The 25,542-nt window shown below is 40.1% G+C and overlaps 1 protein-coding gene and 1 non-coding gene across 2 annotated transcripts; one reads left to right on the forward strand and one right to left on the reverse strand.

The window, feature by feature from the left end:
- The first annotated feature begins 939 nt into the window (after window positions 1-939).
- Window positions 940-18,396, forward strand: LOC106579882 (alpha-1A adrenergic receptor). The gene is made up of 3 exons (XM_014160211.2): window positions 940-1,208; window positions 8,302-10,033; window positions 16,427-18,396. The coding sequence occupies exons 2-3, from the start codon at window positions 9,130-9,132 to the stop codon at window positions 16,936-16,938; spliced, it is 1,416 nt and encodes a 471-aa protein (XP_014015686.1). The 5' UTR covers window positions 940-1,208; window positions 8,302-9,129; the 3' UTR covers window positions 16,939-18,396.
- Window positions 18,397-23,120: 4,724 nt separating this feature from the next.
- Window positions 23,121-23,173, reverse strand: LOC123729346 (U7 small nuclear RNA). The gene has a single exon (XR_006761134.1). It is a non-coding gene; the product is annotated as a U7 small nuclear RNA (small nuclear RNA).
- Between the last annotated feature and the right edge of the window lie 2,369 nt (window positions 23,174-25,542).

A 25,542-nucleotide genomic window follows, 5' to 3' on the forward strand; every position in this document is an offset into this window, starting at 1 on the left:
CTAGGAGTAACGCACAGCATATCGATGAAGGTAATGAGCCTCAGATGAATTGTTGAAGCCGAAGATGGTCAGATGGTCTTTTCAGGTACATCTATCCCTGATAAAGTAATTTATATTCAGTGCCCTAACAACAGTCATCTCTCACTGTAGGGCTCAGATATCGTACATTTCCCAGCACCCCATAAATACCTTGCATCTGGAACCATTTGAGATAAGATTTCAATCGCATGGCAGTTTATAGTATTTGAGGATGTGTCCATGTGTGTCAATCGTCTTGTTGCTTATTGTGTGTGTGTGTGAGTGTGTGTGAGTGAGTGTGAGTGTGAGTGTGAGTGTGAGTGTGAGTGTGTGTGTGTGTGTGTGTGTGTGTGTGTGTGTGTGTGTGTGTGTGTGTGTGTGTGTGTGTGTGTGTGTGTGTGTCTACGTCTGTGTGTTTGTTTGAGGCCCATGGGGGATATGAGACTAATCTATTTAATCCACAATACATAAACATATGTTTTGTTCTACAGCTCTTCTAAACTCTTTGACCCGCAGACATCTATTTTAGCATTAAAAACACAGGGGGTTGGGGGTGCCTCAGGCATTTTTCAGAACTTCACGTCTTCTTTATGGACCCTCCACTGCAATCAATTTGAGTTTAATGTAACAGAACTGTAAACCAATTAATTCATGAATAAACAATATACAGCGTCTCCAAACCAGTTTCATTCGATTCCTTAGTTTGATCGTGTTATAATGAATCATACTTTTCTGGAAATCATGAAATATGGCTGTGCCGTCGCTGAGAAATCGCTGGGAAAATCAAAAGTTTTGTATAAATATTGATGACGCATGGGATGCTGATCTGTTGAAGGAAGCTGAGATGTATAGGCTATAGTGGAGGCGGGGAGGCGGGGAGGGGTGGGGGGGGGGTGAAGCGGTGGTAGCAATGACTCATTTCGTAGTCATCGTTTCAAGGAGTAAATGCTCTTGAAGAGCAGCACTTAAATGGATCCAGGGCTTTCCATTAGGAGCGCACTTGGCTATCTGAATTAATTTCGGATACCTCACCTCGGTCGAGAAAGCGGAGCATATCACAAAAGCCCGCAGTTATTAACACCCTGTCCTTTTTACACCTTACAATGCTCCTTTTTCATCTTTCTTTTTGCTTTTCCGTATACTTGACATTTGTTGCTGTTCAAACCATCCGGACAAGTGTCAAGAGTTAGGTGAGTACCGGTCCAGTAAAAATGTTTGATTGCTTTGGTCAACGGGATCGAGTTTGTTTTTTGAAGAAGTAACTCATTTATTGCAATCTATTTTTAGTTGATTGTCAACAGATATGTTATTAATGTTTTCATGTATTGCATAGGCTACTGTGATGTACACTGGGCTAGTCTAAGTAGTCTAAGGAGAACGAAATGTAGACTAGTATTGGTTTAAAATTACATCCAAGTATATTGAAATCAGTTCCATTTATGAGAATCACAGTTATGGTCAAAATACGGAACATCTACTGGACTTTTTCATTATTCTTATTCTTTACCGAATGAAAACGGTTCCTTCTAGTGTCTATAGTTCAACAAACTTTGTCATTTTCAATACTAGTCAATAACCTAATCAACGTTAGATATGTGGCGCTTTTGCAGAGCCTAGATTGTGTAGTTTAAATTTGTACAATGAAATAATTCTGAAGCCTATAGCCTATTTGCTTGCTACAGTAGTCTATAACGATGTATGAAATATGTTTAATTGTTTGTTGCGTTGCACCTTGCATTAGCCTTGAAGAGCAAGCAGTAAGGAGAAACAGTCAATTGTTAGGCCATGGCTTCCATGGCTTCTTTGTTTGTTTGTTTCTTTGCAGAGGAAATAGTATGTTCTTATAAATTGTGGATTTGTATTTCTCACGGTTGTCGAAAGGAGAAGAGGACCAAAGTGCAACATGTGTGTTATTCCACATTTATATTTATATTGTGAAACTATGCAATATATAAATACACTGAAATGAAAAAACAACAAACCGTGACGCTGAGATGAACACATACACAACTCAAAATTAATCACCCACAAAACACAGGTGGAAAAACCCCTACTTAAGTATGATCTCCAATTAGAGACAACGAGGACCAGCTGCCTCTAATTGGAGATCATCCCAAACAAAACCCAACATAGAAATACAAAACTAGAACCTAAACATAGAAATAGAAAACATAGAAGAAGAAAAACCTGTCACGCCCTGACCTACCCTACCATAGAAAATAATATCTTTCTATGGTCAGGACGTGACAGTATTTCTTTTATGTATTTTTCCCACATAGGCCTACTATATATTCATGTTCTTCCTTCAGTTTTTCATGTAATAGAATTGAGCTGTGAGAGGTCACCACACAGTCCATTAATGTATGTGAAAACAAACAGTGTGATTACTGAGCATTATATCATGGGTGTGTCTAATCCTGAATGCTGATTGGCTAAAACTGCATTCCAGTTGGTGTATATTCCACAAATGACCACCTGCTAAATCTATGATGTTAAAATGCCTATTTACACAGTTCCATCTGACTGTGCAATCCACTGTCTCATCAGCCCAGCCAGGCAATTTATATCTCCACTATAAAGAACATCTAGCCATTATCTAATCTTTGAGACTAAAATTTAGTGGTTCAACAGCGGAGATTAGTATAAATGTCTCTCCGACATTTGCAACATTGCTTTAATATTCATATTCGATCTACAGCTGTCGCATAGTAATGAACTTGTTGCGAGTCAGGATTACACAGACAGGCAGGCAGCTTTTATCAGCCAGTCGAAATCATGAATAAGCATCATTTTTATGGATATATACAAAAAAAATGAAACAATGTGCAGCTAGTTTGCAGTCTTTCCAGCTTCAGTTTGAAGTGATTATGTTAGCTGTGTTGTTGTCTATCTCCTATGAACAATAGTGTCCTGACGAGGAGCACATTTTCTATACCAGGTGAAATCGCGCATCATTAGCTCATCGTTATTGATGTATCCAAATAAATTCCACTAGATAACAGCTTAAACATATCCAAATGCATCTACTTTGTTTTTATTCTGGTTGCACTGTTTGACGTGACAAAGTTAGCCGTAGTTGGCTAGCTAGCAAGCAAGGGATAAGTATGGCAATAGAACATTTAGAACGAATGACTGGGTCGTGTCTTTGGCAACTGAACCGATAGAAAGAACAACCAGCCAGCTTGGGTAGCAACCCTCGATTTGTGTCAGGACTATATCTTGTGGAAGGATGAAATAGTATGAATAAATTAATCAAAATAAGGTTTTTAATGAAAATATGTAAATCATTATTTGAATATGTTGATAGCTCGTTGTATAAAAGTGATAACGCCCTCGAAGCCAGTGTTCAGAGGATATATTGGCACGGTTTGCCGGCCTCCGACTTCGTCTCGGCCTAACAACACCCTTGCCAATATATACTCCAAACACCGGCTTCTCTGGCATTATGACTTGATTAGAGCTAATAGTCAGAGACAGTGAATACCACCATACTACTGCAATAATGTGATAACTGTTCATTAAAGCGTACCAGTAATTGTGATGTAATCTTGGACAGAATGGATGTTGCTTTAGGGGCAGTCATGACTGCAGTTATGTGGACACACTGTCTCAGGCATAATGTAATGCTTTTAGGATCCTTAATTTGAACAAATCCCAACAGGCACCATTTAGAGGGGGTTGGCTGTCTGTGCAGCTTGCTAGACACAAACAATCCTTGTTTTCTTGATTTGAGTATAATGTCTTTGCTGTTTGGGTTTGCGGTAATTTAGTGAGGCATTTCAGGTTACCTGTGCACCTGAGTCTGGTATGCACCTAATTTCTAACATCCAGATGTTGCTTACAAGGCACTATGCTGAGGGCAACTCATTAAGTAATGCTTTCATGTGTGACAATGATGCAACTGTCATTGTTGTTTATTCATAACTTTGCCATGGGCAGTTTTTTATTTGTCCCACGCTTCAGTGGCTAAAGTCAGACACATTCTTAGCACCCTATATTGCCCTTAAATCAAATGAGCACTCTCTCATCCTGCTAGTACACTACCCAAGTAAGTATCTGTGCATTAGAGACCTTTCTAACGCCCAGAAAACTCTGATTCAAACTCCCAGTCACCAGCTATGCAAACGTTATAATGTCAAAATACGTTTGTTGATCACCAAATTGAACATGGAATTTTGCTGAGCAATTATCTTCATTTACACCTGTCACGGCTGGTATGTGCTTCCAAAAAAGGTCTAAATAAAAATGAAATGTACAAGCAAAATTACTCTTCGGCACCTCCAATGTATTGAGCTGTTGAAGACTTCCGACCTGTGAGGGGCAGTAATGAGTGATTGGAGGTGCAGAATAGGATTTTTTTGGGTTGCTAGTACATTTTTATTTAGACCTTTTTTTGGAAATACGTACTGGCCGTAATGGGAGTAAATGAAGATAGTTGCTCAGCAAAACTCCATATTTGGCGAGCAACAAATGTATTTAGACATTAGAATGCTTTCAGAGCTGATGAATGGGAGTTTGAATCTGAGCTTTCTGGGCATTAGAGAGGTCTAGAGATGCTGGTTCAGTACCTATATTGCCCTTAAAGTAAATGAGCATTCTCACCCTGCTAGGACACAAGCCAAGCGCTGTTGTGTGTTATAACCCACACCGTGAGTAATATTATGGCACCATCCCAGTGTTCGCTCCAGCAGCACACCACACGCAGGAACTAGTTGGAGGTGTGAATGTAAGTGGCATCTGACTGTACACAGGAGTTCACCAGGCTGCTTCAGCAGCTGCTCAGCCAGTGTGGAGCAGGACTCTGTAGGGCACAGAGGAAAGGTCACGCTGCGGTAATAATGATATGACGGAGGAGAGAGGGGAGGAGGACAGTAAGGGACTAAGTAATGTTTTAATTTAGACCCATCACTAACCGTCCACTTTCACCTATTCTGTATGGTAATGGTTGGTGTGCATACAAAGTACAAGAGAATTGTTTGGAATACATAAACCTTGACACTGATTGATTTATAGTCTAAGAGCTGCACTCAGATGAACTTCTAATGTCATCATCTAAGTCAAAGCTGCTTATCATAACCCAATATAAACCAAACTAGGGCTGTTTCCATCCACTTTTAGTATTCTACTGTGTTGTCAAGCATTCAATCAAATCTACAGTATATTCCATATATGACGTCCATGTACCAAATGCCATTGAGCAGCAGAGATAAGACTGATTAGATTAATTTTACATCAGTCAGACAGTGGGTGTTTTCTGTGGGACATTGTGAAAAATACATGTAGCTATGTCCTCTATTATGAAAGTTTACTCTTTGAAGGCGAAGGAGAGACAGTCAGAGAGATTGTTGCATCACCACCATACAACAAAGTCAAGATGAATTACAGTGCCTTCAGAAATTATTCACAACACTTGACTTTTTCCACATTTTGTTGTGTTACAATTTGGGATTAAAATTGATTTAATTGTCATTTTCTTCTCAATGAGCTACACAAAATACTCTAATGTCAAAGTGGAAGAAAAATTCGAACATCTTTTTTTTTATTATGGAAAATAAAACACTAATGTATCTTGATTAGATAAGGATTCACCCTCCTGAGTCAATACATGTTAGAATCACCTTTGGCAGCTATTACAGCTGTGAGTCTTTCTGTGTAAATCTCTAAGAGCTTTGCACACCTGGATTGTAGAATATTTGCCCATTATTCTTAAAAATATTATTCAAGCTCTGTCAAGTTGGTTGTTGATCATTGCTAGACAGACATCTTGCCATAGATTTTCAAGCCGATTTAAATCAAAACTGTAGCTAGGCTACTCAGGAACATTCAATGTAATCTTGGTAAGCAACTCGAGTGTATATTTGGCCTTGTGTTTTAGGTAATTGTCCTGCTGAAGGGTGAATTTGTTTCCCAGTGTCTGTTGGAAAGCAGACTGAACCAATAATATGATGGAGGAGAGAGGGAAGGAGGACAGTAGGAAACTAAGTCATGTTTTAATTTAGACCCATTACTACCCGTGTGTGTTTTTTCCACCCATTGATTCCACTTTCACCTATTCTGTATGGTAATGGTTGGTGTGCATACAAAGTACAAGAGAATTGGTTGGAATACATAAACCTTGACACTGATGGATTTATAGTCTAAGAGCTGCACTCAGATGAACTTCTAATGTCATCATCTAAGTCAAAGCTGCTTATCATAACCCAATATAAACCAAACTAGGGCTGTTTCCATCCACTTTTAGTATTCTACTGTTGTCAAGCATTCGATCAAATCTAAATTCCATAGATGACGTCCATGTACCAAATGCCATTGAGCAGTAGTGACAAAGCTGATTAGATACATTTAACATCAGTCAGACAGTGTTTTTTTTATGTGGAAGATCTTGAAAAATAGAGTACACATAGCTATGTCCTCTGTTATGAAAGTTTACTCTTTGAAAGCGAAGGAGAGAAAGCCAGCTGTGAGTCTTTCTGGGTAAGTCTCTAAGAGCTTTGTACACCTGGATTGTACAATATTTGCCCATTATTCTTTTTTCAACTTATCAAGCGCTGTCAAGTTGGTTATTGATCATTGCTAGACAGCCATTTTCAGGTCTTGCCGTAGATTTTCAAGACGATTTAAGTCTAAACTGAACATTCAATGTCATCTTGGTAAGCAACTCCAGTGTATATTTGGCCTTGAGTTTTAGGTTAAAGTTCTGCGGAAAGGTGAATTTGTCTTCCAGTGCATGTTGGAAATCAGACTGAACCAGGTTTTCCTCTAGGATTTTGCCTGTGCTTAGATCTGTTCCATTTATTTTTTTTGCCGATGACAAGCATACCCATAACATAATGGAGCCACCACCATGCTTGTAAATATGAATAGTGGTATACAGTGATGTGTTGTGTTGGATTTGCCCCAAGCATAACGCTTTGTATTCAGGACAAAAAGTTCATTTCTTTGCCACATTTCTGCAGTATTACTTTAGTGCCTTATTGCAAAGAGGATGCATGTTTTTTAATATTTTTTATTCTGTACATGGTTCCTTCTTTTCACTCTGTCATTAATGTTAGTATTGTGGAGTAACTACAATGTTGTTGATCCATCCTCAGTTAACTCCTATCACAGCCATTAAACTCTGTAACTTCAAAAAAATCACCATTGTCCTGATGGTGAAATCTCTGAGCAGTTTCCTTCCTCTCTGGCAACTGAGTTAGGAAGGGCACCTGTATCTTTGTAGTGACTGGGTGTATTGATACATCACCCAAAGTGTAATTAATAACTTCACCCTGCTCAAAGGGATATTCAATGTCTGCTTTTTATTAACAATCTACCAATGGGTGCCCTTCTTTGCGAACCATTAGAAAGCCTCCCTGGTTTTTGTGGTTCAATCTGTACTTGAAATTCAGTGTTCGACTGAGGGACCTTACAGATAATTGTATGTGTAGGGTGCAGCGATGGGGGTAGTCATTTGAAAATCATGTTAAACACTATTATTGCACACAGAGTGAGTCCATGCAACTTATTATATGAGTTGTTAAGCAAATGTTTAGCTTATTTAGGTTTTCCATAACAAAAGGGTTGAATAATTATTGACTCAAGACATTTCAGCTTTTCATTTTGAATTAATTTGTAAACAATTCTAAAAACATAATTCAAATTTGACATTATGAAGTATTGTGTGTAGATGGGTGACACAACCTCAATTTAATATATTTAAAATTGAGGCTCCAATTTTTTGTTTTATTCTTTTTAATGTCTGTTTTCTTTACCCACTACCTTTTTGTGAAAAATTCAAGGGGTGTGAATACTTTCTGAAGGCACTGTATATATGAAAGGATACAGCACACTGCATGTCTTAAGACAGATGAATACATTTTTACGTCATAAATGTCAGCAATCAAATCCAATTTTATACGGAGGCTTTCCTTCTATTTTATTCTTAGGCTACACAGATAAATTGAGAAAAAGGGACAGATTTGCTAAGCATTTGCAGCAGGTGCAAAGTCTGCACCTGCTTTTCTTTCAAGAAGGAAATTAATTCAGGACGAGAAAAGGGATTGTATCTCCCATACAATGGGACTGGATAGGAGCCAGATAGGTAATTTTAAGCAGCTAATGATATTGAAACATGCGGCAGAATACAAATTGTGGCTGACTGAAAATGTTTTTAAAGATATAGCGACTTGTCTTACTGAGGTTTGATTTTCCATGAGATCTGTTGTGGTGGTTGGATGTCATACCAGTTTAAACTTAGTCTTACTCAGACCAAAGCATCACTGTGGCTGTATCTCTTTGTTTCAGGGGGAGTCATGCCACAGATGCACAGTGACTATTCAACTCATCCACATCCAAGCTGAGGCTGTTCCCACTTTCAGGAGGCTTGGCCAGACTTGCCCTGGAACTGGCCTGTCTCCTCACCTGTAATAACCCTCCTACCTCCTAACTCCTACTCTGGCAAGCGGTCTGGTCTGGAGCTCAAGCTCAGTGAGAATATCTTTCAGTATTCTCTTCCAGTTGGATTGAGCCAAACTAAAACCAAACTACTCAGTTTGCAGATTGTATATGCTTCACTGTCCTCTTCCTACTATTCTACATTTTTTATATGACATAGACTTGCCCTTGTACACTTTGAAGTAGATATTGGGAAGATCAGAGAGATCGGCCTCAGAGCTATGCCTATGATCATGATCCTCAGTAACCAAATACGACTCTGACAGGTCAGACTGTCAGAGAGTCGACTCCACACTCCATCAAAGATCTTTTGTGGTCTCCAACTGTATTATAACTTGTGGCTTAACATCCAGCACAATCTCAAAATGGATTATGATTTCTATGTTAAATAGCATTCCTCTGCATACACAATGTGTGTCTCGCTCAGTGTTTAAAACAAGAACATAGCTTACTATTTTTGATTAATCGTAATTGCTCATTAGATTGAGACATCATCAGTCAAATTACAATTTGACATGACAGTCTTAATGTGATCCTTATTTTAATTATTTTTACTTCTCAGGAAAGTGCTCTGATGTCCTTGTCTTCTCTCAGCAAACATAACTGTCTGCAGTCTGTTTATCAGTCTACTGTTACAGTACAGGGCAGCACAGTGTATCAATACTGTATAGAGAACAGATGGTTCCTATAGCAGACAACATGAACATGACCCCAGAGCCTCCGACACAGAACTGCTCCAACTGCAGCCAGGCATTTGTCCCAGAGCTCAATGTGATCAAGGCTGTGGCGCTGGGACTGATACTTGGGACCTTCATCATATTTGGGGTTTTTGGGAACATCCTGGTAATCTTGTCGGTGGTCTGTCATCGACACCTACGCACAGTCACACACTACTTCATTGTCAACTTAGCGGTGGCAGACCTCCTGCTGAGCTCCATCGTGCTACCCTTCTCTGCCACCTTTGAGATCTTAGGGTACTGGGTGTTTGGACGGCCATTCTGCAACGTGTGGGCAGCGGTGGACGTGCTGTGCTGCACAGCCTCCATCATGAGCCTGTGTGTGATCTCAGTGGACCGCTACATCGGGGTCAGCTACCCGCTGCGCTACCCAGCCATCGTGACAGAGCGCAGGGCACTGCTAGCTCTGGTGGGCCTGTGGGCTCTGTCTGTCACAATCTCCATTGGCCCTCTGTTTGGCTGGAAGGAGCCGGCGCCTGAGGATGAGTCTATCTGTAAGATCACAGAGGAGCCTGCCTATGCCATCTTCTCTGCTGTGGGCTCCTTCTACCTCCCGCTGGCCATCATACTGTCTATGTACTGCAGGGTGTATGTGGTGGCCCGCCAGGAGAGCCGGGGCCTGAGGGAGGGTCACAAAATAGACAAGTCAGACTCAGAGAGCATCACGCTGAGGATCCACCGCGGCAACACGGCTGTGTCTGAGGACGAGGCCCTGCGCAGCCACACACACTTCGCCCTGCGCCTCCTCAAGTTCTCCCGAGAAAAGAAGGCCGCCAAGACCCTGGGCATTGTGGTTGGCTGCTTCGTGCTCTGCTGGCTGCCTTTCTTCCTGGTTCTGCCCATAGGTGAGTGTTACCCAATGTACCCAGGCTCCTTACCTTGTAGATCGTGCTCCACAGCTGCTGTGTCATGCTGTTAATGTCACCTCCTTTTGTATCGACACTTGGCAAAATAATTTATGAGGGTTTATAATTAAATTGCATTGCAGAGATGGCTGTAGGAGGGAGTGTGGGATGTCTCCCAAAATAGATGTTCACAACAGTCTCATGCAAGCCTTTCTTATGTCATACGGTATCAACCATAGAAATAGAACAGGTTTATTTACGTGTGTAATAAATCAGTTATTTTAGATTATGTGAGGTTGTTGGTTGTGGATGATGTAAAATGTAGTCTATTGTCGCATTAATCAATAATGGGCTGCATCTGCAAAGATTTACTTTCATTGATGACACGAATTAAAACTTGTTTACAAATAGAAACCATCTGAAGTATCATTAAAAAGAGTACACTAATCAAAGTATTTGTTTGAACTGTGCAAAATGCCAATCTTCTCCTCACCCTTATGTTATTTTACTTGTCATACATGACTGCTTTTGTCTAACTTAACTACCAGACATTTTTTTTGTAGAATATGCAGTTGAAGTCAGAAGTTTACATACACTTAGGTTGGAGTCATTAAAACTCGTTTTTCAACCACTCCACAAATTTCTTGTTAACAAACTATAGTTTTGGCAAGTCGGTTAGGACATCTACTTTGTGCATGACACAAGTAATTTTTCCAACAATTGTTTACAGACAGATTATTTCACTTATCGCTTTCACTGTATCACAATTCCAGTGGGTCAGAAGTTTACATACACTAAGTTGACTGTAGTTAAGTTTAAACAGCTTGGAAAATTCCAGAAAATGATGTCATGGCTTCAGAAGATTCTAGAAGCTACATAATTTGAGTCAACTGGAGGTGTACCTGTGGACGTATTTCAAGGCCTACCTTCAAACTCAGTGCCTCTTTGCTTGACATCATGGGAAAATCAAAAGAAATCAGCCAAGATCTCAGAAAAGAAATTGTAGACCTCCATAAGTCTGATTCGTCCTTGGGAGCAATTTCCAAATGCGTGAAGGTACCACGGTCATCTGTACAAAAATAGTACGCAAGTATAAACACCATGGGATCATGCAGCCGTCATACCGCTCAAGAAAGAGACGCGTTCTGTCTCCTAGAGATGAACGTACTTTGGTGCGAAAAGTGCAAATCAATCCCAGAACAACAGCAAAGGACCTTGTGAAGATGCTGGAGGAAACAGGTACAAAAGTATCTATAGCCACAGTAAAACGAGTCCTATTGTCACGTCCTGACCATGGTAAGCTGTTATTTTCAATGGTAGAGTAGGTCAGGGCGTGACAGGGGGGTGTTCTAGTTTCGTTTTTCTATGTTATGTTCTAGTTTTGTATTTCTATGTTGGGCTGTTCTAGTTTCTGTATTTCTATGTTGGGATTTGTTTGAGATGATCTCCAATTAGAGGCAGCTGGTCATCGTTGTCTCTAATTGGAGGTCATATTTAAGTTGGTGTTTGTCTCACCTGGGTTTGTGGGAGATTGTTTTTGAGTCAGTGTATGTTTCACCTCTGCGTCACGGTTTGTTGTTTTTGTCATTCAGTTTATTTATGTATTGCATAGTTTCACAGTGTAAATAAAATGTGGAACGACACGCACGCTGCACTTTGGTCCGCTCATTTCTACGACAACCGTGACACCTATATCGACATAACCTGAAAGGCTGCTCAGCAAGGAAGAAGCCACTGCTCTTTAACCGCCATAAAAAAGTCAGACTACGGTTTGCAACTGCACATGGGGACAAAGATCGTACTTTTTGGTGAAATGTCCTCTGGTCTGATGAAACAAAAATAGAACTGTTTGGCCATAATGACCATTATGTTTGGAGGAAAAAGGAGGACGCTTGCAAGCCAAAGAACACCATCCCAACCAGGAAGCACGGGGGGTGGTAGCATCATGTTGTGGGTGTGCTTGGCTGCAGGAGAGACTGGAACACTTCACAAAATAGATGGCATCATGAGGGTGGAAAATTATGTGGATATATTGAAGCAACATCTCAAGACATCAGTCAGGAAGTTAAAGCTTGGTCGCAAATGGGTCTTCCAAATGGACAATGACCCCAAGCATACTTCCAAAGTTGTGGCAAAATGGCTTAAGGACAACAAAGTCAAGGTATTGGAGTGGCCATCACAAAGCCCTGAGCTCAATACCATAGAAAAATTGTGGGCAGAACTAAAAAAGCGTGTGCGAGCAATGAGGCCTACAACCCTGACTCAGTTACACCAGCTCTGTCAGGAGGAATGGGCCAAAATTCACCCAATTTATTGTGGGAAGCTTGTGGAAGGCTACCTGAAACATTTTACCCAGGTTAACAATTTAAAGGCAATGCTACCAAATACTAATTGAGTGTATGTAAACTTCTGACCCACTGGGAATGTGATGAAAGAAATAAAAGCTGAAATAAATAATTCTCTCTACTATTATTCTGACATTTCACATCCTTAAAATAAAGTGGTGATCCTAACTGACCTAAGACAGGGAATTGTTACTAGAATTAAATGTCAGGAATTGTGAAAAACTGAGTTTAAATGTATTTGGCTACAGTGTATGTAAACTTCTGACCCCAACTGCACATACACTTACCAATAATGTGGTATTTCATGTGGAAATAATGAAATACATTTTTTATTTCAGTAGCTTTTATTTCAGAGCACACAATGCCCAATAACAAGTATAATTGCCATAAACGTTTACTGATGTTATCACAATCTTTGAATAGAGTCAGTATTCTTTTAAAAGAAAACTGATTGATGAACGTTTCCGATTAGGCCCATTATCCTCATAATTTCATTTGATTTAAATGATCGTGTTTACGTAACACTATTGTGTAGAAAATATTGAGAGGATTTTCAGGCAAGCCAAAATACCAGTCTCAAGAAATGATCCTATATTAGAGACTTCAACTACACACACACACACACACACACACACACACACACACACACACACACACACACACACACACACACACACACACACACACACACACACACACACACACACTAGAAAGTGATAGAGATAGAGAGCTACAGAGAAAGATAGAGTACGTTTGGAATGTCCATTTCCATTTATTCATTTCCAAGACACCATTGTCGATTGGTGTTAATTTCATGTTTTTTTTCGGAAGGCCGCTGAGGAGTTACTGCAGTTTGGGCCAGGTGTCTCAGTGATGCAGTGCAGGCAACAAAGGTTAAAGCTGTGGCCGGGTCTGGTGCTAGGCTAGCCAGACACTGGGTCATCATAGGATTCTTCAGATAACAGAGATACTCTCAGCATGGGTGGGTGGGTCCCTTTCAGTCAGCCTCTGTCCCAGTCATCTTTTCAGTGTGATCAAAGAGCTGCTGTGGTTAAAAGAGAGTGGCTTTCCAGTTGGGGGGGTCTATGAATAAGGCAACCTTACAGAGAGTTACACATAAGAAACTGTATTTGAAGAGTTGAATGCTATATCCACACATTTTTCACATTTGTATTTTTTCATCAGAAATGATTGCTTATGGGTACCTTCATGTGTGTGTAAAATATTACTGTTGTCAGATATTTTATTCATATATTTGAGAGAGTATGAAAATGTTTGTTTTTTTGCTAAACGCTATATATTCATTGTTTAGCTGGAATGGAATGTTCGTGTCCTGTATATTTGGCTGTGACATGTACTTGTCTTACCTTGCTATCTTAAGATGAATGCACTTACTGTAAGTCTCTCTGGATAAGAGCATCTGCTAAATGACTAAAATGTCAAATGTAAATGTTTTACATACAGATCTCATATTACTGTCTTTAATTATATATATTTTTTTAATTGGATATTGATGTCGCAAATATATAATTTGTACATTTCTTTACTAAAAATGTAGTTATTTGTTACGTTTGACTGTGTAAAACCTAGCAGTACTACTTATTTCTCTGAGAGTGAGGTGGATATATAGCATTTAGAAGAAAGAAAACACGATTATTTATCTCTCTGAAATTAAACCATGACATGACAGATTTTAAACAAATACATATCTGTCATTGAACAACCCCCATGCCATGATTAGATAGTGAAAAAAAAACACATTCATCTCATTCATAATGTCTTTAAACAATAAAAGCAAATTTACCAACATTTCTGAAAATTGGTATAGCGTTTTGGAATGAAACTATTCATTTCCAGAGGACATATGCAATGTATGTGGTTCTGTACAAAGAGAAATATGATTGAATATACTATACATAATAAACATAACATGACAATGACTGTTTAACACATAGTAGCATCAACTGCTATTAATGACTGGCATCAGTAACAACCAACAGTAAATGAACACAAGTTTCAATAGCAACATCACTCACGTCTGTCCACGTACTCCACTTGGAGAAAGACTGATGAGGCTCTGACCTGAGCAGGCAGAAGGACTGTCTGCTGTCCTGCCCCCTAGCAACCTCCCTAGCAACCTATAGGTGGCCTGGTAGCAGAGGTCACTGGGAGTTTGGGGAGCCAGTTTGTGATCCCCTAGTCTCTCTGGCAACATCTGGGGATGGGTGGAGTGCTGAGCACATGCTGCCGGAAACTTTCTGTTGATCATATTTCACACACACTTTTCAGACAACCATTCTCTCTCTCTCTCTCTCTCTCTCTCTCTCTCTCTCTCTCTCTCTCTCTCTCTCTCTCTCTCTTTCTTTATCTCTATCTCTCTGTCTTTATCTCTCTCCCACTCTCTCTCGGCATCTATTTCTCTTGCACATAGAGGCATTCTCATCAGTGTGATCACAGCAGGAAGGAAATATATAGTCTGCTTGTTAGTTTAATCATTTCAGTATAGGATGAATGTGGGAAGAAAATACAAATCAAATCAAATTTAAGATCAAGTCAACTCCTTCTTAACCCCTCAGGGTTCCGATTTATTATACACTCTCATGCTCAGAAATATAGCAACTGCAATAGAGAGCTAGGGTGGTGATTCTACTCCCTTACCATGTCTGGACAACAATGTTAAGTATCATTATCCTGTTAAATCACAGAACGGTTTTCAAGTTAAGATTGATTGTGTTCGGCTGGGGATGGTTATTCTCGTTTGCTTTGGTTTATTGGGACAGGCTTTATTTCTTCTTCAAGAGGGAAACTTACCCTTGTGGGGATTTGAGTGGGTCAAAAGGGTTAAGAGGGCTATCACTGTCTTGGCAGTGTGTTTATTTTCAGACTGGTTTGTTCCAGTAGCTTTTTAAAAAGGCATGACCAAGAGCTAAGCAACTGTTTACTCACATGTTCACAAGGTAGTGGTATTTTGTCTGCTGGTGCTGTGGTCGTTAGTCAGTAGTTGCACTTGTGCCTACCATGCATCTTTGGTATTGTTATCTTAAATCATTACTGACATTATGAGTTATATTTGGGGGTGTTGGTAGTGAGCTACAGTATTTGAGCAGTAGTGTGCTTCTTTGTCTTCCTGGATGTATGGCAACGTCTCACTTGGGAAGTGAGCACATTTATTGGTCATCCATTATTTATTGCTCACTCTATCTTGTTTTCTGTCGCTATACATCGCTTTATACCCTCTGTTTGGTGCAGTAGAGGGAGAAATTATTTGTTTAGCTTTCTTAAAAAAACATGTTTTGCATCACTGTCTTTATTGTGTCAACTTTTCATAGATAAATTAGGCTTCCTGAGTAACGGCAATCAAGTTTCCAGGATGTATGAATTCAGTAGTTAGAAGAGTAGTAGTATAGCTGTTGCTTGTTGCACAGTAGTCATCTGAGATGTACTTGACACAGAATCATATCTACTCAAACTTCGCCTCCTTTCTTTCCCTCGTTCTCTCTCTTTCTCTCTTCTTCTCTATCTCCACATCACTAAAATTTCTCCAACAGCTTCTCCATTAAAGAATTTCACAAGACAGCTCGCCCAGCCTACCTGTGAAGATAGATGCTCAAATTCAAGGCCATCCAAGACATTAGCCATTTAATTATTTTAATGTCGAGCATTGGCTGGGAAAAGTCCTTCATGTAATGTGCATGTTAAACCATTTAATCTACTTCACTATTAAGTGTGCAGCTCACACTCTATCACACTTTCTCCCATGAGCCCCTGTAATCAGAAGCAGTAGGATTTATGAAGGCAATTTTAATATATCTGATACCTTGACGTCAATACCTTGATGTTAATCAGTTTTATTCCCTTTGAATGTGTGGCATGTGTGTCCATGTCTAATTCTCTCTCTGTGTGTGTGTGTGTGTGTGTGTGTGTGTGTGTGTGTGTGTGTGTGTGTGTGTGTGTGTGTGTGTGTGTGTGTGTGTGTGTGTGTGTGTGTGTGTGTGTGTGTGTGTGTGTGTGTGTGTGTGTGTGTGTGTGTGTGTGTGGCCTATTATAGGTTCCATATTCCCGGCGTACAGACCTTCAGACACAGTTTTCAAGATCACCTTCTGGCTGGGCTACTTCAACAGCTGCATCAACCCTATCATCTACCCCTGTTCCAACCAGGAGTTTAAGAAGGCCTTCCAGAGTATTCTGGGAGTGCGCTGTCTGAGATCCCAGCCCAGAGCCACTCATTACCTGGGTCCAGGCCTCAGTCATGCCCAGGTCCAGGGTCATTCTCTCACTCTGAGAGTAGATAGCAGAGGTGAACCCTCCCGTCTTAGCCCCTCCTCCTCCATAGCCCTGTCCCACACACCCTCCTCTAGGGATGACAGAGAGTGGAAGATAGAGACAGGACAGGCTAAGGTGGCCCAACTGTGCAGTAGGAGTCTGCTGAAGACCTGCTGCTGCATCAGAGACGGGAGCCTCAACCAGGAGACCAGCCATCCCCAGCCCCCTCCACACGGGACCCTGCCCACCATTAAGATCCACCAGCTGTCTTTGTGTGAAAATGGAGAGGCCGTATAACCAGAGATAATGATGGAGTAAATCATTTTGAATGTCTCTGGTATGAATACTGTAGCTCGTCTTCTCTTAAACAAAGCATGGTCTAGCCTCAAGGTCCAGTGCTATTAAAAGAAACTAAAGTGAATAGTGAATACATTTCTAAGCTAAGTGGAGTTTACAACGATGAAACATTAATAATAGCTGGTGGAGATGGTCGATGAAATTCTGAAATATTTGGAGTACTCTGACTGCAGATACACAATGGCAGTGTTTAAATTATTGTTTGTTTTTACCCACTAAACCAAGGTTTTACCTTGAGATGTTGACACTCTTTAAAGGTCCAATGCAGCAGTTATTATCTACATATCAACTAATTTCTGGGTAACAATTAAGTACCTTGCTGTGATTGTTTTCAATTAAAATGATCAAAAAGTAACATTACATTTACATTTTAGTCATTTAGCAGATGTTCTTAATCAGAGCGTCTTATACTAGTGAGAAACAAAAATAGCTTCTTGGTGAAGAGCAATTTCTCAAGAAAGAATTTTGCTAAGGCTGTCTGGTAGTGGTCTGAGTGGGAAGGGGAAAATTGAAAATTAGCTGTTATTGGAACTCTCTTTCTTATTGGTCTATTAACTAATTTACCACCTGGTGATGCCACCAGGCAGGCCACAACTCTATCCAGCTCTTACACTAAAAGGGAATCATCATAATTTTCACATTTCACAGTATTATTCCAACCTCATAGTGTGGAAATATATATAAAACACAGGGAAATCACGTCTTTGACTGTACTGGGCCTTTAAGACAAGTGCACATTCTCTCGGGTGGCCTTTGCCACTCTTCACACTTTACCATCCAGTTGATTTGAATAGTAAAGAAAAACAGTCCAAATTACTATTCCAATCTAACGCCAAAAGTGATAGTTCCCCAAGAGCAAAATATATCCCCCTCCCCTTTTAAATATACATGTTAGAAAAAAGTTTTCCCTGGGGAGCTCAGTAATTTTACTGGGATCTACACTTTAGCTATATCAATATATGTATTATTTATTACAGATATTCCTGAAAAGATATTGGGGTTTGTGAAGGTATTTCCAAAGGAGGACCAAATTGTGTGTTCCTTGTGTAATGTTTACAAGTTGTATACTTACAAAGAATATTACCAATGCATAATAGGTCAAGTCTGTACATATGTAATTGGTGGTAACCTCACAAATTGCTCAAAATTGTAATATTTCTCCCAGTGTCTTACCCTTTACCAAGCTCTTGTCCCGTTGTGAGAATAGTGTGTGACTGTATGATACTGTGACATCCCTCCCAGTCTCCCTGGGGAGTCAGAGGGCAGGCACAATGCCCATCACAAATGAATCACACCATACTGTCCACAGCAGGCTGGAACCCAAGAGGATACTGTCCTTCCATGTCACGTATTCCAATAAAAAGATTATGAGATATTCTCAGTTTGGGAGTTGCAACATCACTTTGAGAATCCTTTTTTTGTGATTTCATGGACACACATGTTTCATAAACACGCATGGACAGTATTGCTTTGTACTCCAACATTCCCACGATACCACTTTCCAATCTCCACTGCCAGACAGAAGATTAACTTCCTCCTTTGGAATTCTGAGGAATCATTTCATGGGTTTTGACCTCATAACTGCTCCCAAGCCTCTAAATCCACCATAAACCAGTGAGAAATTTGCCTTCATACTGTAGCTCAGGCTTTCCAGTTTCAGGGAACCTTTTTCAAATTGCATCCACACAGTGGAGGCTCCTCAGAGGAGGAAGGGGAGGACCATCCTCCTCAAAAATAGTGAAATTAAAAAGGTTATCCTTTTTAGATGAAACTATACTAAATATATTCACGTCACCAAATAATTTGATAAAACACACTGTTTTGCAATGAAGGTCTACAGTAGCGTCAACAGTACTCTGTAGGGTAGCACCATGGTGTAGCCGGAGGACAGCTAGTTTCTGTCCTCCTCATGGTACATTGACTTCAATACAAAACCTAGGAGGCTCATGGTTCTCACCCCCTTCCATATACTTACACAGTAATTATGACAACTTCTGGAGGATTTCCTCCAACCTATCAGAGTTCTTGCAGCATGAACTGACATGTTGTCCACCCAATCTGTATCAAAGAATTCTACAGGAGAACGTCAGGCCTGTCTGTGATCTGAAGCTAAAGCGCAGCTGGGTCATGCAGAAAGACTGATCCAAAACACACAACCATGAAAATGGCTAAAAAGCAGCAAATTTCAAGTTTTGGAATGACCTAGTCAAAGTCCAGACCTAATCCCAATTGAGATGTTGTGGCAGTTCATGCTTGAAAACCCACAAATATTGCTGAGTTACCGCAGTTCTGCATGGATGGATGGGACAAAATTCCTCCACAGCGACATGAGAGACTGATCAACAACTACAGGAAGCATTTGGTTGGAGTCATTGCAGCTAAAGGTGGCACAACCAGTTATTGAGTGTAAGGGGGCAATAACTTTTTCACATAGGGGTATTGGGTGTTGCATAACTTTGTTTATGAAATAAAGGAAATAAGTATGCAATTGTTGTGTTATTTGTTCACTCAGGTTCCCTTGAACTAATATTAGGTTTTGGTTGAAGATCTGATAACATTCAGTATCAAAAATATGCAAAAGTAGAGAAATTTAGACAGGGGGAAAACACCTTTTTACAGCACTGTATATATCATTGTAATTGTTTTCACTTTCACTTAGCTAGCAAATGCAGCTAGCTAGTTTAGACTACTCAAACACCCACCTCAAACGGAGAGGGATGGCTATCCATCACTGGAGAGGGATGGCTATGCAACGCTATGGCTGTCCAACACTGGAACGCTTTCAAGTCAAGGCAAGCTTTTGGTTTTATAAATGTATTGTCAACAGGGCCCCTTGATGTAACTGCTAAACTGCTTGCTGACTGTACACTTTACTGCATGATTGTAGCGGATTTACTAATGTGTTAGTTCTAGTAGCTATGTTTACTAGCTATGACGTTAGCTAACATGATGACAACGATGTAGGCTGTGTGTAGCGGTTATAATATGAAGGTTTGGCTTGTAAAAGTTTTTCTGCCTGGTGACAGACAGCTGATGTGTTGTGCACTGAAGTCCACAAGCGAAGGGAAAAGGTGAGAGGAGTAGAGTGCGTAGATGCGAGAAGGAATTCTACAACGAGCAAAAACATAATGCTCTTTCTGTGTGGCTGCTATGAAAGTGAACTGTGTTTGCATGTGATCAGGGGTGTATTCATTCCACTGATTCTGTTGCAAAACGTTTCTTAAACAGAAGCAAATGGAAGAAAACAGGGATAAACCTACCTGAATTTGACCAATAGAAACCCTTGTTTGCAACTGTTGAACTAATGATTACGCCCTAGAATAGCTAGATGCGGACAAGAGGGTGCAAGGCGGTATTGCATGTGTCACTGTCTGTCACCTTGACTACTCAAATTTTTCTCTCTACCTGTGCACCTACGTTGGAAACTTTCATTCATAAGCTAGATTGTAGCAACCTCATGATGGGTATAGGGAAAATTAGAGTATAATATAGTAGCCTAAACCACTCGATGTTTCATTGAGCTGGGTGAATGGAATATGAATGACAGTCATCCAATATGCTGTACTAGAAATAAGGCCATGCTCATAAGAAAAAAGAATGTCCTCCCTCATCTTAAACATCACCGACCGCCACTTACACAAGCACACAAATAAAAGTGATTTCATGGATATCCACGTGAAAAAATACTACACTTTAGTATAGAATACTACAGTAAATACTATAGAACTCTGTAGTAAACTGTAATATACAGTACTGTAGAATACTATACTACACACTGTAGTATCCCGATCATGTGTAGTACTTACTATAGGACTTTGTAGTATACTGTAGAATACTACAGTAAATAATACAGTATACTACAGACCGCAGAACACTACAGTAAATATTACAGTGATGTCCACAAAAACACTACAGTAATTACTAGTATATACTACAGTTTTTAATTTGCATATACCTTGTCCATTCCCCTCCCCCATATCCCAATTTGTGCCACCCATAAGTGAAAAACCTACATGCCAGGTATAGACCATATGTGGTGTTCCCTTCAGGTTATAGAAAACAGCAGAAGCACTGAACTTTCCATTCCGACCTGCCTGCCTGCCTGCCTACCTACCTGATACAGAAAATTTGCTCTCTGAGTATTTTCTCAACCAGGTTTCCTCATGTGGGTATGCACTGACCACATTGTGGGCATAATAATAATCTCTACAGAGGGGTTATCTGTAATTTACATCAAGGCAGAAGCATGGAATTGAACAGGATATGGAGCGCAGGCAGTATTGGTTGACTTTCCTATGATTATTTTCTCTTGGGTGTTACAATGTACTCCCTCTGTGCGGTTGGAATGTGAATGGCATTGCAACGACAATCGTCACTCCCGGCATGAAGATGAGTATCTCCAGCAAGTCCTGGCAGCCAAGTGGACAGGCTGACCTGAGGGGAGTGGCCAGAAATACTTATTGAGCCAGCAGACACTCTGTCCCCATTGACATTGGCTGGCATGAATGTGCCTCTCTCTCTGTGAGTCATACTGTCTCAGTACTGACGTAATCGAGAGGCTATTGGCTCAAAACACAGATGGTATTGATGATGAACTGACTGTCTCTCGCTCTCTGGGCTGGAGAGAGGGATACAAAGAGCGATACAAAGAGAGATATACAGAGAGATACAAAGAGACTAAGAGCCCAATTCAATCGAACCTGCATTATTAAAAGTATGCAATTGCTTTTTTCTGATCATAGAAAAGTTGTGGGTAAAAACCTACAACCAGTACTGAGTAGACACCACTCCTATGCAGATGCTCCCAGTTTCCTGAATAAGAAGTGTGTGGGTGCGTGGGCTGTAGCTTCCAAAGAAAGATAAAATAGTCATGCAGGTAGCACACTAGTATCGCCAATCAAATAATACAAAAAAAGAAGTACTGAGAAAGGCATTACACATTTTTAAATCTCTCTTTGCTCTACCCTCTGCTTCTGGTTTTTAATGTTCTACGGTCTTTGAAATGCAACCCTTCTAATGAATTCCACTAATACTGCTTTGGCTGAAAATGGATCAGAGTGGAAAAATAGAAGTTTCCATCCTCTGTTGCAATGACACGTGAACCAGACCCTGCTGATTTTACTTTTGACTCAGACACACACGCCTAACTGCCATGGTCCTGAAATAACCTTTTGACTCCAAAAAACTCCCAAAGCATTTTCACCCACATGAAAAAATACTATAGTATACTATGGTATACAGGGCTTTCTGAAAGCATTCACACCCCTTGACTTTTTCCAATTGTTTTGTGTTACAGCCCAAATTGAAAATGGTTACAGAGGGTAGTGCGTACGGCCCAGTACACCACTGGGGCCGAACTCACTGCCATCCAGGATCTCTATGTCAGGCTCTGTCAAAGGAAGACCCTAAAAATTGTCAAAGACTCCAGCCACACAAGACATAAAATTGTTCTCTCTGCTACTGCATGGCAAGCGGTACCGATGCAAGTCTGGAACCAACAGGACCCTGAACAGCTTCTACCCCCAAACCATGACTGCTAAAAACTTAGCTAAATAGTTAACCAAACAGCTACCTGAACTAACCTGCATTGACTCTTTTTTTTTACTCATCACATACGCTGTTGCTACTGTTTATTATCTGTCACTTTATTCCTAGTTATATATACATATCTACATCAATTACCTCGTACCCCAGCACATTGACTCAGTATTGGTACCCCGTGTAAATAGCCAAGTTATCGTTACTCGTTATGTATTCATTATTACTTTTATTATTACGTGTTTTACTTCTCTATTATTTCTCTATTTTCTTTCTCTCTGCATTGTTGAAAAGTGCCCTTATGTAAGCATTTCACTGTTAGTCTACACCTGTTGTTTAGAAAGCATGTGACAAATATTTCAATTGAATTTGAATTTGTTTTGTATTCAGTGTAGTGTTTTTACAGACTTAACTGTAGTATTCACTGTAGAATACTGTAGTAATTACAGTTAACTATAGCAAAACACTGTAATAAAATAATATGTAGTACACATAATAATTAATGTAGTTACTGTAGTGTTTTTGCGGACATTACTGTAGTATTTAATACAATGTTTTTGTTTTATTATCTTTGAGATAGAAGTGGAGGCTTTCTCCTTGAATAAACCTACTAGAGAAATACTAAAAGAGCACATTTTCTATAACCTGTAGGTAGGTAGGACTGGGGTCTGAATGGCAGTGGTGTAAAGTAACTAAGTAAAAATACTTTGAAGCACTACTTAAGTCGTTTTTTGGAGTATCTGTACTTTACTATTTATATTTTGGACACATTTTAAATGTACTACATTTCACATTTTACTTCCATACATTTTCCCTGACACCAAAAAGTACTCGATACATTTCCAATGCTCAGGCAGGACAGCAATAGGGTCCAATTTCCACACCTATCAATATAACATGTTGACATCCCTACTGCCTTTGAGCTGGTGGACTTGCTAGACACAAATACTGCACTTGTAAATTATGTCTGTGTTGGACGGTGCCCCTGGCTGTCCGTAAATTGAAACAAACAAGAAAATCATGCCATCTGGTTTGCTTAATACAAGGAATTTGATGAATAGCATTTACTTGTACTTTTGACTTGATAATTGAATCGTTTTTCCACCACTGTACTTAAGTACATTTAAAACCAGATACTTTTAGACTTTTACTCAAGTAGTATTTTACTGGGTGACTTTCACTTGAGTCATTTTCTATTAAGGTATCTTTACTTTTGCTAAAGTATCACAATGAGTACTTTTTCCACCACTGCTGAATAAATAGTTCAGCGTTTCTGATCTTTACTATAATCTGTAGGGAACACAATACACAAAAGTATGTGGACACCCATTCCAATTAGAGGATCCGGCTATTTCAGCCACACCCGTTGCTGACAGGTGTATAAAATCGAGCACACAACCATGCAATCTCCATAGACAAACATTGGTAGTAGCATGGCCTTACTGAAGAGTTCAGTTACTTTCAAATCTAAACTTTCACCTTTCCAACAAGTCAGTTCGTCAAATGTATGTTTGGTGGAGGAGGAATTATGTTCTGGGGCTGATTTTCAAGGCTCCTTAGTTCCAGTGAAGGCAAATCTAAACTCTACAGCATGCAATGACATTCTAGACGATTCTGTGCTTCCAACTTTGTGGCAACAGTTTGGGGAAGGCCCTTTCCTGTTTCAGCATGACAATGCTCCCATGCACAAACTGAGGACCATACAAAAATGGTTTGTCGAGATTGGTGTGGAAGAACTTGACTGGCCTGCACAGAGCCCTGACCTCAACCCATCAAACATTTTTAGGATGAAGGGGAACACCGACTGTGAACCAGGCCTAATTGCCCAACATCAGTGCCTGACCTCACTAATGCTCTTGTGGCTGAATGGAAGGAAGTCCCTGCAGCAATGTTCCAACATCTAGTGGAAAACCTTCCCAGAAGAGTGGAGGCTGTTAGAGCAGCAAATGGGGATGAACTCCATATTGACGCCCATGATTTTGGAACAAGATGTTCAATGAGCAGATGTCCACATACTTTTGGTCATGTAGTGTATATGGTCTATACTTGGCATGTAGGTTTCTCACTTATGGGTGACACAAACTGGAACATTGGTGGGGGGTATATGCAAATTAAATACTGTAGTATTCATATATAAAAATGAAGTGTATTTTGCAGACATTACTGAAGTATTTATAACAGTTTTTGGGGGGATAATATGGAAGTATTTCGTATTTTACAGTATACTACAACATTCTATAGTAAGTACTACACATGATCTGGGGTTACTACAGCGGGTAGCATAGTATTCTACAGTATACTAGTCTACTATACAATTCTGTAGTATTATATAGTAAACGGTGTAGTCTTTCTTCATATGGGCACTGCATGTGCAATGAATGAGAAATGTGTGTGTGAGAGAACATGCTGGTCAATAGTTTGCAGTTCTCACTGATGATGACTACATGTGCACATATAGGATTCCCCTGGAGCTTTATTCCATTGAAGTGTCTGTTTTCAGAAGCTCTCGTCTGTGGGGGTGGATTGATCGACCTGATGCTCGCCCTTCTCCACTACACTATCAATTAGTGTGCCCTCACATAACTAGATTCAGTCGTAATTAGACAACTGCATGGTTGTGGATAATCATGAAACTGCTGGTGGAGTAAATAGCCCATGTTGTTTTAGCCCCACATTCTGAAATTGCATTTTTCTCCCCCCCAGTTTTATCATTGGAATGTGATACAAAAAGAGGCAACTGTGTGCTTCAGGACCATGCGGACGCCTCTGAGCGGTCGGGTTGGCTGTTTGGAGTGTTTATCCGACAAAAATAATAAATATGTCCCCCCTGATTCAAAAACCAAAGTTGCCCCCTTCACCGGATAGGTGCAGTGAAATGTCTTTTTTTACAGGGTTAGCCATAGTAGTACAGGGTACTCGAAGCAGCGACCTTGCGATTACTGGTCCACCGCTCTAAACTCTAGGCTTCTTGCAGCCCTATGATGAGCTTGTAGAGAGGCTATTCTG

The sequence above is a fragment of the Salmo salar genome, chromosome ssa20 (genome assembly GCF_905237065.1).
Source record: "Salmo salar chromosome ssa20, Ssal_v3.1, whole genome shotgun sequence".
NCBI classification, from domain to species: Eukaryota; Metazoa; Chordata; class Actinopteri; order Salmoniformes; family Salmonidae; genus Salmo; species Salmo salar.